The sequence below is a fragment of the Cygnus olor genome, chromosome 13, assembly GCF_009769625.2.
Source record: "Cygnus olor isolate bCygOlo1 chromosome 13, bCygOlo1.pri.v2, whole genome shotgun sequence".
NCBI classification, from domain to species: Eukaryota; Metazoa; Chordata; class Aves; order Anseriformes; family Anatidae; genus Cygnus; species Cygnus olor.
Genome location: NC_049181.1, coordinates 3215023 through 3232312, shown reverse-complemented (window position 1 = coordinate 3232312; position 17290 = coordinate 3215023). Strand labels below are relative to the sequence as shown.

Below are 17290 nucleotides of genomic sequence, written 5' to 3'. Positions count from 1 at the left end.
CATGCACATACAAACTTGAGTTTATAAGCATTGTGCCTTTGACTCATGAATGAGAGTAGAGAGTGACCAGGTGATTACTTAATTCCACTTGACTCAAACCAACTTTCAGTCACCTATCTTGAGAAAGGAATCATAGAATGTTCCTGTTAATTGCAAAGTTTGGAATTTGTAACATAAAATAATTAGGAAAATGTTTGATACCAACCCACCCTCTTTATTAAGTAATTTCTTCAAGTATTTTTAATAGTGCAAAATATTGTTTTGCATTAGTACAATAACTATGGGAATTCACAGTCAAAAAAAATTCTTAAAAGATTTCCAAAGTCAAACAAAAAAATTTTAATACTGTATTTTTAGCAAGAACATTTTTAACAAAGAATGTGTACTTTAACTTAATATGGTACAACAGAGAAACCATACTTAAAAGTTTCCATTATCTAACACTCTACTGCATATTCATTTTTTCATCTTAAAAGACCAAAAGCCAAGCTGAACTGAGCATAAAAAAAGCATCAATTATAATCCTCGTATTACGTCAGCTATTAGGGTTTAGCTCACACTTTTGAATTGGTCATCTAATGAAAGGACAATTTTTACATCATTCTTTTAAAAAATGTACACACATTTCTTTTTAAAACGTAATATATATCGAGTATCTGCTTCAGTAAACAAAGCTTAATTTATAAACACAATCGAAACAGCTCCATGTTGAACAGTTTCAGTGATAAACTGGACTTGTATGATGTACAGCCAGTGAGGACCTTTGTGGCTTAAAATCATTGTGCCATTGCTTTACAGTAATAGCTACCTCCTTAGGAAAAAACAAAAACAACAAAAAAGAGTTCTTTTGGGGGGGAGGGCGGGGGGGGGGGGGCGGGGGGGGGGGATAATTCCTGTATGTGCTTAAAAATACTAAAACTCCTTTCTATCTCCAGGGACCTAAAAATGATCTGTTGCAACAGGCTTGGTTTGGTATGGTAAGCTTGTAAAAAGTCTCAATATTTCTTAATGACAATACGGCAGTTTTCGATGCAGCAACAGTAAATTGCTTGAAATTGTCCTTCAAGTTTCATGCTACAAATCCTGTTCTTCACACAGTACTGAAGGCATCAAAGGTTGGAAGGGACGTTTTTCATGAACTATATAGTCTTCAAATAGTGATCATTATACATTTTTCAACAATAGGTGTTTCCTTCAGTACATAATAGTAGGTTTGATGTATGTTCTGTTTTCTGGAGGAAAAAAAGAAAAAGAAGAAAAAAGGTCAATTACAGAGTTACACATTTTAGAATTATTTGAAACGTGGGTGGGGTTCCTTCATTTGTTTGTGGAAGATTTTTGTTTGTTTGTTTGTTTTTCTTAAGGCAAATTATCAGATCTACAAGTGATATAAACGGAGTTTACGACAACTTTTTGCATTGGAAAAATAGGCACCTGCTGACAAAGCCTTGCAAAGCCCTCGGTAAGTGAGGTTTGTGTTACACCGGCAAATGAGCCTGTCTCAGTGCACTGGCACTTCTGTCCCAATGGCACAGGTACAGGCACTCAGCTGGGCTGAACTTACAGTAGTTTCTTGCATCAATAAATATTTAAAGGATCGTGTGACAGTAGTTTTCCAAGAACTGATGTCATCCTTATCCCTGCTTTGTGTGTGGCTCAGTACCTGCCCCCGGGGCACTCCTGGGTGCCTCCCAGCCCCGAACCACCCGCTTCCAACAGTGCCAGCCAGCCGGCAGTTGCCGAGCAGAGGCTGCAGATATTTTGATTTGCATTTCCCTCCTTTGTGACATTTGTTTTTGAACTGAGGGCAGCCTGCGTTGCATCACACGCCTCCGTAAGACAGAGTTAACACGGCATCAGCTTTACAGCACGCCGTCATTACATGCGCAACCCCTTCTAGAGAACTGTGCATTAAAATAAAACTGCACTGTGTTAAAAAATGTAATAGAAGTAAATCAATATCTGCTTTTTGTAAGACTCTTCTTTCATTCAGAAACCTATGCATTGCTTTTTAAATTATTTTTCTTTATTTAGGGAAATAAATAGAAAGCCACTTACTTCCTTTATCAAAATATTCCTGGTTATACTACCCATCAACTGTGATTTTTCACATTAAGAAACGCTATGCCCAGAGAAAAAATAAATATTAAAATGCCCACAGAAACTAAAGCTAACAAGAATCCATATTCTTGTTCATTATACAATGAATCACGAATTCACCCAGCTAAACCCACAAGTGCTGATCTTGAAGATGATAGCAAAATGATAATATTGAGAAGCATTTTGTATAATGTTGACATCTATCCCATTACTGTTTTACATATGCCAATACTGAACACTCATAAGGAAAGAACAAGTATTGACCTGCTAACTGACACTGATCCTTGGAGCAATCTCAAAGTTTGCCACATTTCAATTTCAAAATGCATTTCAGCTATAATATGAGTGATTTATCATTTAGCAGTAGCTGTCAAAGTAACCTCCTAGATAAAACAAAAACATCTGGAACCATAAACAGAGGAGTGCAGTAGCTGAATTTTAATCCAAATCCGACATGTTCACTTCATTAGAAACAGGAAACAGCTAATTAGTAATTGAATGTTTCATGGTTTTAAGGAGGCTCAGACTCTCCAAACAGAGATGATTTAATATGTATTTTGGATGTAAACAAGAATAAAGATCGGAAGAGCCAGGGACAGAACATCTCCGAAGGAATGTTTGGGAGCCTGGGAACCTCCAAAGAAGTGACTAAAATTAGTTTCAGGCCTTTGGCTGATTAAAATTATTGTCTTAAGATTTACTGTTGCAAATATTAAAGCCTGGGGAGGGGGGTAAGCAGAAATACAAATATCGAACATTGTTGTGTTTTTGTTTTGTTTTGTTTTTCTTCTTCTGGTTATTAGGAAGTTGCACACAATTTTTTCCCATAGCAGGCTATATATAGGTGATCTAGCCTACAGTAATACTGTACTTCTAAAAATATAAGGTAGCCACTGGCAAAATCTGCAGGTCAACATGTTTGCCCTCAAAAAGTCATAGAAATACTCTACCGGCAATCCAAAGGCTGAAATTCTGCTGAGTGTGCTTTCCTGTGAGTCAGTAACACACCAGTTCTGCATGCTGCACAGAAGCAGCCAAAGCATTACAGGCCCTGAGCATCTTACGCCTGCAAGTGTACGCTCTTTGAGGGTGTGGGCTCAGGACCCAGATGCACAAAAGTGCCTTTTTGCCACCTACAGTGGATGGGATCTAGAGGCATGCTTAGTGAAGTACTGCACGTAATACTGACGGACATCAGCAGAAATTAGGTACATAACTCACTATTTAAGTGTTCACTAGGCATCAGCTGCATTTTCTACTACTGTGTTTGATGTTTGATGTTTGTACAAGCAAGACGGTGATAGAGACCACATATGTGTGCACATTTATGTTGTTCCTTTTGGTGACAAGGACCCTCTGCAAAGATGAGGGGAGGGGTCCACATGTACATTCAAAGTAAGAGTGGATTTATTGGAAGTGGGATCAGTAAGGGAGGATAGGATGAAATTGCCTCTTTTCCTGCCTACAAACATTTTATATATGACATTTATATATTATAATATTTTATATTGTAATATATAAAATATTATATATTATAATATTTATATTTTATTTTATAATAAAAAAACAAGTTTCACAACCATGAAATCATCTTTCATCTAAGGGAGCAAACTCACAATTGTTAAAAAGCCCTACATCTTTATTCAGCCACGTGAAATGATACATAAAGTGATAGGATTTAAAATACAACTCTTTGTGATTCTTTCCTCCAATACTTTACAAATACTTTGAGTATTTAATCTCTGCCAAATACAGTATATTTGGAGACTGAAATTAATACAGATTCAGCTAGTTCTTCTCAAACATTTACAGGGAGGGGAAGATATGAAGCAGCTGATACAATGCTCAGCTGGATGGCTGGGTCAGCAAAACCACCTGTTGGTTATTGATCTTTATACACTTTAATAGTTACAGTTCATCAGGTTCAATTAGCTCATATATAGTTCATATAGTTCAATTAGCTCGAGGAACCCCCAATGCAGCAGTTTTGTTTACTGCTGTCTGGCTCGGCTCCTTGTCTCTTTCTCTCTCTTGCATGCACGCACGCACCTCCCTTGCTGCCCCAAGTGATGGAAAGTCCTCCTGCCTCGGCCGTGTCTGGCATCTCACTTGTACTTGCTGATGAAGACGAAGTTACAGTGAGAGATTTGAATTTGTAAAGAAGCTATGGAGTATTTGGAGTAAGATCGTTTACCTGGCTTATGATATCAAACCTGAAGCTTAAAAATTAGCTAAAACCACAGTTAAATTTTTCTAATATATATATACATGTATATATATATATAAATTGTTGATATTTCATAATATTTTATTTTTAAACTTATTCCTCCAACTAAGGTAAGAAGTGGTCATTGAGGTTACTGTGGGTCAATGGACTGACTATTTAAACTCTGGAACAAGTTTCAGTTTTTCATTCCTACTCCCTTTATTTCTTAAGGAAAGCTCAATCTGTAACAGTTGTAAGAGAGAAGGCAAATGCCAGTGCTCAAGCCACACAGATATTAGTGATTAGTAAACAGAAAGTACATAGTTAAATATTTCCCTTTTTATAAGGCTCTCAACTATTTGCCGGAAATCAAAATACATTTTTGTTGCTGTGCAATAAACTTAACTCTATAGCAGTAACAACGTCATGCAGCAACCACCAATGAGGAATTAAAGTATTAGGAACATCCGTGCTACCACTTATACATGAATGACAATGTGGTGTTGTCAAATTCATTTTTTTGAAGAATATTCACAATCTCCTCTTTGTAGCTGACTGCGTGCTACATACCATTTTATAGCATTTTACTGTATTATATAGCAAAGATTTGAATAAATCTGTGTGCAATAAATGTATTCTTTTATTAGGTTTATCCCTTAATCAAATATTCATTTATGTGAGCTTCATTCTATTAAAAAATGAAATTATACAAAGGTGAGCAAAAGTGTAGATTTACAGTAGTTTAAAGCCTAATCTCATTCTCTAGGGGTAATATTGACAATATAAAAACTGTATAAATGATATTCCCTAACACTAAAATATGCTTATGAGCCCCCTGTGCATGTTATACTGCTTTACAACCTACAGTGAAATGCATGACTGGCTTAATAAGCAAGACATTTAGAAAGGATTTTTTTCCACTTCACAATGTATAACACGAGTAAAGATCTCACCATCTCCCTGTATGCCAGAGCCTGTGTTAATAATTGTAATTCCCCTCAGGATGAGGTTGTCTTCCCTGAGTTGTTAGTCCAGAGTGTACATGCATCTCTTGCACTTTCTTTTAGAAACAATATCAACATTTGTCTCTGTGAAGGTTTTAATGTCTGTATAACAGGACAAATCCAAAGCAATAATTGCCATCTCCCTATTTATTCACATCTTTCTTCTCTTCTCTTCTCAGATTATTTTTTCCCCTTGCTCTCAGGACAATCTGCATTCATCTTTGAATTTTCTGAATGCTTGTAAGGCTTTGTTTGTGTTATCTTTAAGTTAGTAATTCAGCTGTATTTCCATAGAAGTACTTCAAAACAAAATTTCCATGTGTACCCTCACAACTTGCATAAAGAAATGTGGCCTGGTAGTGTTGGTGTGGAAATCCAGGCCAGGAAGGGGAGCAGCGATGTAGCCAGCTTGCTGTGATTAAACAACACAGCTAAAATTTGGGATTGTTCAGATAATTTTAGCATACTGCAAATTGGAGGAAAAGTCATTGGATGAAGGAAATTCACGGTCTGCTCCATAATGAGAGAACAAGGATAAATGTGTTGTATCAGTAATTATAAATGCTACTTAAGAAACAAAACCCAGCACTACGTGTTGCTGAGAATATGGGTTGCAGAGATGAACTAATAAACTCAAAATCCCACTTTGCCAATTTAGACCAAGAAGGAGTGGGGAGAGCTGCTAAAATAAAGGTTAGGTGGAACTGAGACGTGGTTGTGTTTCTTCAGATGCAGACAGTAGAGCAGCAGGAGGGAAGGGCGCAGCCACGTGCCAGACCCACACGCTCCCAGAAGCTTTGCACAACTCTCCTCAAGGGGCTGAACCAGTCTTTGATGATACCATAAGTATATTGGACACAAGCTGATCTCTTCACCCTTCCTAGGCTATCTAAGTGGGGTCACCATTTTGGTTAGATTAGAGCCAGGCTAAGCTTTGGATGCGGCAAAATAAAGAAAAGACAATACTGTAACAATAAATCTAACAGACAAAGATGGGGCTGTTTAGTTTGAATCAGTCTGTCATTAAAAAAATGTATCAGAGAACACAGCTTGCGTTATGCTCTATTATTGATGAAATCCCTCAAAAAAAGCCTTTCCCAAAACCTCTTAGCAAAGCGTGTTGACTAGCTTGGAAGGAGGCTGCATCCAGGCCCCCGATAGTGGGATAAGGACCACAGCAGTTAGAAAAAACATAGAAATGGATCCTTTCACTAACACACACACAAAAAAAAAAAAAAGACCAGGCCTGCAGCTGGTTCTCATGTTTTTGGGCTAGTCATTCAGCAGACTAACAACAGTGAGTGAAGATGACTTCTTTGCTTGCTTTGCTAGTTCTCCAGCAACACTTTTCTCTTCCATTTATCTGTAAATACTTTCCAAATTGAGCAGCGAAAGAGGAAAGATAGCACACTGTAAGCAGGGTATGGTTCCTGCCAGACTCACGAAAGAGCATGAACGAGTGCTTCTGTAAGCAGCAGTACGAATGAAGCTCTGTTCTCTTTCTATTAATCTCTCGCTCCTTCCGATCGCCCCTCTGCCACAGGCGTGCTCTCTGCTGTCCTATGTGCAGCTGATGTGCTGCTGCCGCTGGGAGCACTGCCAGGCCTAGGCCTGGGTGCCTGGTGCTGCGCTGTTACACGCTCATAGACGTGTGCCATTTGGTTTTCTGCCCCACTTACTTTGTGCTTAGGACTATTCACTTGACTCTGTCAAGTATTTCCACGTCTATGTTAAAAGACCTAAAAACTTGTACAGAAAATAGGAATTATAATGAGTAACAATAGCCAAGGACAAGAGTATGTTCACTGAATACTAACTACGCAGATGCTGGATTGCCATTGTCAGCTTGAGTAGGAAGGGAGTTAACATAGTGGTTCCTGCTGAGGAAATACTGACACTGAATTATTGAATTAATGTTTGAGCCCTTTGTAAGAATAGAAAGGTATGGACCTTCACATTCAAGAGTCTCCTGGGGGAACCTTTCCCCACCTTTTGTTTTCAGTAAATCACAAAATCTCAGCTTCCTCCATTTTGTGTGTGGTTACAGAGACAGAGATTCAGAAAAATATTCTGTACCAAAAGCACAAATAACACTGAGATCAAGATCAATGACACCATTATTTTTAAAGCCCTGCATTTGAACACCAGAAGGAGAGCTATGTAGTCAGTGACTACTGTAATCTCATGAGCCGCCTTTTGGTTAGCAGCTAATGAGACAGCTTTCACTAGTGCATTGCCATATCACAGATATGAGAGTCTACTTAGTTGCACATTAATTATTTCAGGAGGTGGGGGTAGGTCAAAAGATTTTTTCTAAAAACACTGCAAAATGGTGCAGCACAAGACAGCTACTAGAGGTTTACTAAGTCAGAGCAGCCAGAGTAGGACATGCATTAGAGACAGCATGGTTTGGACAGGAGAATGAAGAAAAGACCTGAGACTCAAATGAAGCAGACAGTGAAGGACTTGCTCACAGGGAATATATCAGGCCTCTTTAGTTTAATCTCAGATTTTCTAATCACAGGGTTCTGGCCTGTTCTCATGTTAAACTCTAAGTGCTTGAACATTTTTTTCAGTGAAAGGAAGACCAGGACAATAGCACTGTAATTTCTGTGACGTTGAATTTATCTCCTGCAATTGAAGACTACTCTGAAATTCCCTAGCATGGTTGGTTTCAGAGGATTGCAGCATCTGGAGGTATAATTTGATAGAATAACAAAGAAATTAAACTTCTTAAAAAACACTACACCTCCCCCCCCCTCTTTTTTATTGTAGGCTGGATTTAAAAATAAGCAGGTTATATCAGAATATTGAAAAAATATAGCCTGTTTTTCTAAATAAGAAAAAATAAAATATGTCCCAAATGTCAACAGTCCTTCATCTTTGGCAAACAGATAAAAATAAGAAGTTATTCATGGTTACTGACAGTTTCTGTGCTAAATCTCTGCCAGGTTATTTCACAAACAAAAGCAGCAGCAGCCCCATTTGACTCTCCCATTGCATGTACAGTGAACTACATTACCTCTGAAACAAGTTTTCACCTCAGGAAAGTCTGTACGCCTATGCTGTTGCCTCGTTCTTGAAATTTAGAGTCTTTTATTTTTTGTGAATTGTTATCACCAAGTATTATGGTAGCATCTATTTTTTTAAAATTTTAAGATAACATTGCTTTGCTGATTGTTCCAATATCCCCTAACAATGAAATATAGTAATACAAAAGTTAACTAAGGTATAAACATGCAAAAGGAGAAGTCTCCCTGCGATCATAAAATGATGTTATTTTCTGTTCAGCAGTTCATGTTACTGCTGTTCATGCTAATTAATTAAAGGAGCTGTTGCTGTAATGTGCAAACAGGGAATCTGAGAAACTGAGAGGGCTTTTAGGTCTCGGAGTGAAGTTAAGTCAATCTGGGCGCGGGCAATCAAATGTAATGAAATCACTTGTCAGTGCTAAGCTTGCAAAAACTGTGAAGTTTGACTAGGGAGTAAAAGGATTATAATTAGATTTCCAATAGGATAATAACTAAATGGCAGAAAGCAGTAAAGAGAAAATATTACTTTGTTAGCTAATGGTGCTGCTGTTCAGTTTTAGTTTTTATCAGCACACTTGTAGTTGTGCTAATTTAATTTGCTTTTATCAGCAAAAATGCACTACTCGAATGGTACTTGAATGTCATTTGCAAAAATCATTGATCTGAAGGTGCACTTAATGACACCCAGTATGTTTATTTTATGTGAAACGGAGATTAGTTGATAAAATGGCTGATGTACTATCTTGCCCAAGAGTGAGTTATGGAAGCAAGACCAGAAGGGTATCTGTGTGCATGCATCACCCTCTCCTACACCACTTGGCTATGCAGGGGTCTTCATAACTACAGGATCTATTACTTATCTATTTTCTCAGCTAAAAAACTTCTCTCAGGCTAAGCTATGCTGGACTAGAAGATCAGGTGTATAGAGGATGGAAGTATTAGACTGTAAAGTTCAAAAAAGTTTTAGTCTTGTCAACACAAAATTTCAGTTCAATTAATATACAAAGCATAGAGAAAATGACTCTACTAAATGGAAGAGATTTATAATGCATATCAGAATCCCAGTAAATGAACAGCTTGTGTTAATAAAATCATTTTAAGAAATGAGCATAAAATATGATATGACTTAATCACTGTGAAAGATGGCTGTGCCGTATTTTTGCAATTTTCCTTTAAGCCATCTTAAGGAGATACTGGCAGTGAAACTAATTGAATTTCAAAGGAAAAGCACTGTGTGAATGATAGATTTCTGTCCAGCAGAGCTATTGACAACAGAAAAAGGTCTGCATTGATGCTAAAGCTTTTTTCTGTGCACAAGAGAGAGATTTTGGATGCTTGGAAACAGTGTTAGGGACACGTGTTTTGACCCTTCCTGCTCCCAGGGCCCAAAAAAACAAAAGGCAGCAAATGAAGGGGGCAATGGAGGGAGTGTGCTCAAATTGTTAGAGCGCAGTGTAAGAGTAGCTGACAAGTTTTAGAAACTGTAATCAAAGGAAAATAGAATAAAAAGATACTACAGTATCAGCAGAAATAAAAAGGGAGGAGATGGTGCTACCGAATAGAAACACTTTGTAACCTGAACATGCTCTATAGAGTTCTTCAGAAATCTTTTTGATCAGCTGAGAGTGCATAGTGAAAAAAATGGATAAACTCATCACACATTTACATATGAACAGGATTACCACACTGAAATTGTCAGAGAAGCCAATGTGTGCTGTCATTCATTATTGTGGCGAAGACAAGAATTGACATATTCTGCTTTCACAGAGGGGTACCAAATTCAGCGATACTGAATATAATCAGTGAATATACAGATCTCCCTTGGTTCAGGCTTTTAACCCGAACAAAAACTTTGTGACCCAAAGCCTTTTAGAATTGAAGAATGACATAGTTGGGATGAGATTAAAAAAAAATCTGAAATAAAAATCATAAAATCACAGGGCATTCTTTCATCAGTAGACTATGGGAAGTTTAAGGAAGTTCTTCTAATAGGTAAATGGTTATTGGAAGTTGCAATGCATCACTCTCGCCACAGCTGTTTATATTCATTTTTGATGGAAAGTCAGATTTGAGCTAACTGTATTTTTTTCTTCAGTTAAATACAGAAATTAACTTCCTTTTTTTCCACTAGATTCTGTCCAGATGCACCTTTGACTCACAGAATGTCATTGGAAGAGCACTGAGCGCTTATCTCAGCAGATATCATAAGCAGAATTATAAACAGTACGAATAATCTGCTTGTCAAATTTAAATACACATCCCAACTGCTTATCCAATATTTTGACTATTTCAGGCAGAAACAAATTTCGAACTGCAATGTTTAGTGCACAACTCCAATCATACACACACACACATATACAGACGTATTATATATGTATATATATGCATATATAAAAATGAAGTTGTAACTCTCTTTCTTTGTAATGCATAGCATATGAACCGAAAATCACAAAAAGAGACAGTAAAAATATTTGAAAGCTTTCCTATATAGATGACAGATGGACGACAGATGCGTACCAGAGGTATGCAAAGTCAAGCCTTTAACAGTTGAGAAACTGTAGAAGTTATGTTTCTATCTCTAACTGTACTGGTTCTGGCAATACCTAAGATAGAATTCTCTAGAACTCAGATGTTCTTGTAATTCCCTTCGGTATGTGCACATTTATTTAAGATTAATATTTAAGATTTATTTGAAGACCTCTGGAACTTTTGTCTTGCTACCTGTGTAGCAGTAGTAGTTTGTCTTGCTATCCTGTGTAAAATCAGTTTTGGACTAAGCCCATATATCTGACAGCTAAATGTGAGAGTTTCCCACACCTCTATTTAAACAAATAAAATTCCTGATCTCAAAAAGTAATGATGGGAGGAGGTACATACTGCACCTTGCATTGCTGCACTGTCGTGTTGGGTTCCGTTGTGTTCTATTTCCATATCTGGGATTCCAGCATCTGAAAGATGTGACACCAAAGATTAATGCATTCCCCTTTGTCCTTCTCTCATGCATCTTTAGAAAAATATTTATAGCAAACTAGGGTGATCACCAAGTTGCACGGCCTTGCATAAAACATTTGGTCTTCATAGAATTTTCAGTAGTAAATCGTTTTCAAAATGTGCAAACATTGAATTATTTTTAATGTGCTTCACATTTGTCTGATGATCAGATAATAATCAACACATGATAATCTGTCTGTAAAATTCTCTTGGAGAATGAGGGCATCTGACATATGAAAAATAAAAGTGGAAATTAAACTGTGATAATATTAAACCAAATTGGCTTTCCCAGGCATATACCTGCAAAGTAGAGAATTAGAGAATACAGCCAGTACCAGTCAGCATGTGTGTACATGTGTGTATGTGTGAGCGTATGTTATAGATAGGGACTGTTGCAATATTTCATTTAAAAGACTTAGCTCGGGATATTGTAAGAATGTTCCATCACCCAAAGCAAAATTACGTGTGATTTTTGTGAAACATTTCCAGATTTATGAGAGGAGCCTTCCAAAATGGACTGTGCTGTTTTTTACAAGTTGAGAAAATGTCATAATGACATGCAGTTTTGAACTATTTAATTTTGTCTTGATATACCTCTGTATGCACAGTCCTTTGGGGTGGGGCTGAGGGCTCAAACACCCCAGGGTGTTATGATAACAGATGCCATTATCCACCTTGTGCCAACAAGGATTAGCGTGAAGGGTATGTGATTTGAATCCATGGTACCTCGAATCCTGGAGAAACATCTGCTTCCCTTATAATACAGCACTTAGAAATTACAGCAGGAAAGGAAAAAAAAAGGAAAGAAAAAAAAAACTGAAAGGGAGACGTGTACAGTTTTAAAGTTTTTCCGTGTAGAAGCCTGTTCTTGACATTCTCAAGTAGAGAATAACTGTACTGGTGCCTTCTCAGGTCGCTCTAGTTGGACTTGTCAGTGCCTATTGCAAAGATGACATTTTGCTGGTCACTGTGCAGCCTGACCAAACCCTTGTGTCAAAGCAGGGCAACTGATTAAAGTACATGTAAGAGTACTATAAGTAGTATGACTAGTATATCTAGTCATATATGTTTATATGAAATATGTGATATGTGTATATGTAGCCCTGTAAATATTTACAAGCACATAAGTAATACTTCCATGTATATATTTTTTTCTTATAAAATTACAGGTGACTCATTACATAGGGTTCCCCTTATTCAGGTTCTTTTTTGCAAGGAGAGTTCAGGGCACTGGACTATTAATCTCAAAAGGTTCTCTCTTTTCAAACCTTTTAGAGAATAATTCGTATATACGTAAAATGACAAAGTCATCTGTAACTAATAACAGCATCTGTTAAATGAGACAGACCGTCAGAGTTAAATTAAAAATATTCAGAATAGCCCTTCACATTTTGTTGCCATAAAATTGTACCTGCAATTAAATTGTGGATTAAGATGCTAATGAGCTACCTGATTTGCATGTGCAATCAGATTAGCATGTAAATATCAGCTTCTTGCAGGCACTAACATACATATGACTACCTGAGCGTGCCTGCAAATCAAAATGTTAGCAGGCAGGCCCACAATAGCAGATGTAAAGATCTGTTAATCACATTGCTGGCGTGTTGGTACCCTTTAATTTGTGGCTTCCAGAACTGCTGAGTACTCCTAACTGTAGTGCGATTGGCAGGTGCTTACCAGCAATGACAGAATGTGGGTGAATGACCTTACTGGATAGGAGTATTTAGTTTTCATCTGACGTTCACCACAGGGTGCTGGCTATGCCTGTGGGATCTGATCTGGGCTTTTTTCTGATCCAGTAGGGGTGGTAGAAAAGGTCTCTTCTGGCTATGTCCGCTCACTCTACCTTGGGAGACTTTCCCTTATCATGGCGCAACTATCATGCTGTATATCCATGCCTGAATCACCACCGTTCACTGTCAGTACATCAGAAAAACCAACCAGTTCCTGGTTGCAGTGATATGCTGGACTATAAAACCCAGCAGATGAGAATGCCTCTGAAACATGTTGCTCTCATAGTTAAAGAGTTTATATCTCTTAGGTGCTGCAGATAAATCACAACTCACGGTCCATTGCAGAGTGTTGCAATGGCAGTTCATGTAGACAGGCTTGCCCTAGCTTTAAAAAACAGCTTGGGTGCACCTCACAACTGAGAACAAAGGACAGGTTAAACTGATTATTTTCACTCAGCAGTTCTGGCAGTTTTCAGAGTCCGCTTATGTTATTATGGCTCAGTTGCTAGCAGTAGCCGAAGTAGGCAGCACAAAGTTAACATGAAGACTACATGACACACAAAAGCAGCAGAGACTGAATATAACACTGATTTATGAGCCTCTGCAGAGACTTCAGGATAAGCATGCACAGACTAAACCTTTGCTGCAGAACCTGAAATTACTTAAAACTCAGGTAGGTTCATTCTCAAAGATTCAAACCAACATTGTACAATTTGATCAGAACCACATTAAACAGGAGAAGTGAATACTCCCACTACCTGGAACATAATCACCCTGTTTATCAAATTAACTGATTTGATTTTGTTTTTTAAGACTATTTGGGAAGCATTCAAAAACCTAGTCAGCTCATAAAGCTGATACATATTTAACAAACTTAATAGATCCTGAGGCTAAGGAAACTTCAGCCAAACAGCTTTTAAAATGAAGCTCAGCAGTTCTAAAATTGAATCTCCTGGGACAGAAGAGTTCAGAGAACCTTATAGGAACCAAATTTCACATTGTCTTAGCTGGCACTGTAACAGATTTCTCTGGTAATATATTCAGCATTTCTTGTCATGCCTGTGTAAACTGCTCTGTTTCTCTAGTTGCAGACTTTTCTTGTTTTAATTCATGACCCAAAGCACATGGTCCGAAATAGGTTTTTAATTATTTCAGGAAATGATTGTGTATTTTATTCTGGAATTTGCTTTATGCAGCTTTTCACTTAATTAAACATCATTTTAAGTTAACTGTGAAAGGCCAACTAAGACATTACCATTTAACATCCTGAGACCGTCACCTGATGTGGCCTGTTTAAGCGCCTGTTCCACTTGTTCTCTTCTCTTTGATTCAAATTCCAAAGCTTCCTGCAATTTTCTCTTCGCCTTTTTTTCTTTCTTCAAGCGTTTCTGAATTGTTGCTGGAATGCAAATATACTGTAAGAATGGCTGTTAAAGCACAATTAATACATAATGGAAAAGTGATGGCACTAGAAAAGGTAGGTAAAACTAACAGACTAAAAAGAATTTGAGCTCCGTCATGAATGCCATGCTTAACTTACAGTCTATTTCAGAGTCTGCTAGTGTATACACTGTCGCAAACGTTGTTCCAAAATATTGTTAAAATTATAGGTAAATTTACCCTTGCAATATTTTGCAATCCATTTTATTTGTTTGCTTCTCCTGTATATTAGACAAATGTGAATTTCAAATCAACGATATTGTTAGAAAAATTACTAAAAATATGGAAAGAATTCTGGGAAAATCAACAGCATTTACATAACTTTTTGTGACCACTTGTTCATCTGCATTCTCATCAACTTTTACAGATCTGTCTGGATTTGTGAGTGCTCAAGTCAGGGGAATAAAAGGATACCATTGCATGGGCAATCTCTGAGAGGCTTAATAAATTATTAATGCCAGAATGTGATCTGGAAACATAACTTTGAAAAATTGAGTAAACCATGTGGAAAAGCCTCTCTCTGACTTTCTATAATAATGAAGATGTGGATGTGGTGATGACTTAAAAGACAAACAATTCTGAGGATATTGATTATTAGAGAAATTCTCCTTTGAGCCAGAAGCCAACAAAGTTTGTGAATGACTTAAGGTTTTTGTTGACTTAAATGTGACTCAGGAGGTACATAGTGTGCTGTCTGCTTACACTGAGATTAAGTTTTGTTTTATAGAAATACAACAGTCTCATCTACACTTACACTGGGGTGATGCAATGATTTTGAACACCCACTGCAATTGAACAACTTCAATAGTATTTACTGATCCTCCACAATTCGACTTAGAAGTGTCCTTCTTTGTCGTCTCTTACTGAGCCTTGGTGCTGTAGACAGGTCTGTTCCCCACACCTAATTTCAATTCAAAATGCACAGGCAGATAGTACTTGGCATTTATGTTTGTGGTCTTATCTAGCTTTATCTTTCTGATTTCATGGATGTAATCTAGAAGTAGCTTTTGGCACATAAAAAAAATATTTCTCGCCTTTAGATGAAGATTTGAATTTTAAAAAGAAGACTGCCTGCTTTGCAGTATCACAGCGAAAAATTAGATTTACCAATTTAATTGCCTATTATTATCAAAAGCTTCTAAACAGTCATGGTTTTCTTAGAAGGCCCCATATTGGGAGTGCTTTTGTATCTCACTCTTCTGATGGAAAATAAATTATCTAGGGTTATTTGTTTCAGATCTTGCACTTGGGTAGGCAACTTCTTGTACTTCATCTATTTTGTTGCACTGAAGCTATCCACAAGAAAAATTAACTGACTAATACCTAAACTACAGAAATCTCCATTACTCAGGAAGTGTAGGCTAGGTAAGTGGTAAGATGATGAAAAAAAATCACCTAAATACCCAAATTACAGACATATTATCTTTCTCAAAATAAGACTGATCCTCAATGCTTGGAGGATAATAGCAGGAAACAAAAGAAATTAAAGCTGTCAAATGAAGAAATCAGGCTGGGAATACACAGGCAGAGTGGTAATAATGCATGTGAAAGCCATGAAACTGAATCAGCCTTCCTCCACAGAACCAGCCAAAACACTCTGCGGCCAGTTGCCCTCCAGGAAATAATCCTTCAGTCACTGTTCTGTCTGCTTACAGAAAAGTGTGCTTCATTCTGTTTTTATTAAATTTAAATCTTTCATTACCAGTGCTAGTCCACTGCTGCATTACACTGAAGTATGAATGTCAGTTAACTCCGAGTCCTCAATAGCTCCAGCTGGAAATGCCAAAGGGTTATACATTTAATAGATATCTAAACTCCATTTTTCATTCACTCACCTCTGCTTTGCAGCTCAGCTGTAAGTTGCCTTTCCAAGCTCTCTCTTAGTTCTCTCTCTCTACAAAGCTCCATCTTTAACTCTTTCTTTTCCTGCTGTATCTGCTTTTCCTGGACTCTGGCATTGTCCACAGCCACTTTCAGAAGGCCCTAAAACACATGCAAATGTAAGAGCTGAAAATAACGTTTTGTTTCAGCAGTGACGAAATTCATCCATTTGTTTCTTTTACTTCCTCTAGGAAAAATAAAATAATATCAGGAACCTATAGACCTGGAATGCAACTGTGCATTTAAAGTAGCTAAATGTTAGATAAGAGCAAATTTCTGGCATGGTATCATTCAGTATAGCGTTTGCACATTCATCCTACTGATACAGTTTATTGCAAATGAAGTGCCATATCATTGCTGACCTTGGTCAACTGCAGGGAGAAGCAAAGGAGGAATAATGAGACTGGTGAATTTTAATATGACCATTATTGCCGACTATTAAGTCAAATAGACAATGCATAAAACTCTTTCATAATCAATAATGCCAGACAGTGAAAACCTAAGCATTACATTAAATAAAAGAAATTAGAATTGCAGATACAAAATAGTTTCTGAAACTTTTTTAAGAGACTGAAAAAGAAATACATTTTATCTGTCATGACATAGCCTGGCCCTATAGAGAACAATTTACCTGAATGTTGGTTAATAGTGTTTCTACTGATGAAAGACCATCAGCAAAAAGAAATGGCGCAGGAAATCCAGGAGGCAAGGCCTGTCCAGCCAGTTGGACTTTATCTAAGGTTGGTTTCATTATTGGAATGGCAATTTGGACCTCTTCTGTAAAGATAGGTTTAAAAGCAACATCAGAAAGCATTGGAAATATAGGTAAATGTCATTTCTAGAAACTGTTTCCCTGGAAGTCAAAATACAAGCATATTAGCAAAATTGACATTGTTTCAGTCT

At 37.3% G+C, this 17290-nt stretch overlaps 1 protein-coding gene across 2 annotated transcripts in view; it reads right to left on the bottom strand.

The window, feature by feature from the left end:
• Positions 1-257: 257 nt before the first annotated feature.
• Positions 258-17290, bottom strand: part of DACH2 (dachshund family transcription factor 2) — a 289576-nt gene continuing 272543 nt past the window's right edge. The window contains exons 8-12 of one of the 2 annotated variants that reach the window (XM_040572461.1): positions 17019-17164; positions 16342-16489; positions 14346-14465; positions 11225-11290; positions 258-1232 (exon numbers count right to left, since the gene is read on the bottom strand). In XM_040572461.1, coding sequence (XP_040428395.1) covers positions 1195-1232; positions 11225-11290; positions 14346-14465; positions 16342-16489; positions 17019-17164 — 518 coding nt within the window. In that variant the 3' untranslated portion in view covers positions 258-1194. Of the gene's footprint in view, positions 1233-11224; positions 11291-14321; positions 14466-16341; positions 16490-17018; positions 17165-17290 lie in introns of both variants that reach the window. The other variant, XM_040572460.1, reaches the window with a different exon arrangement.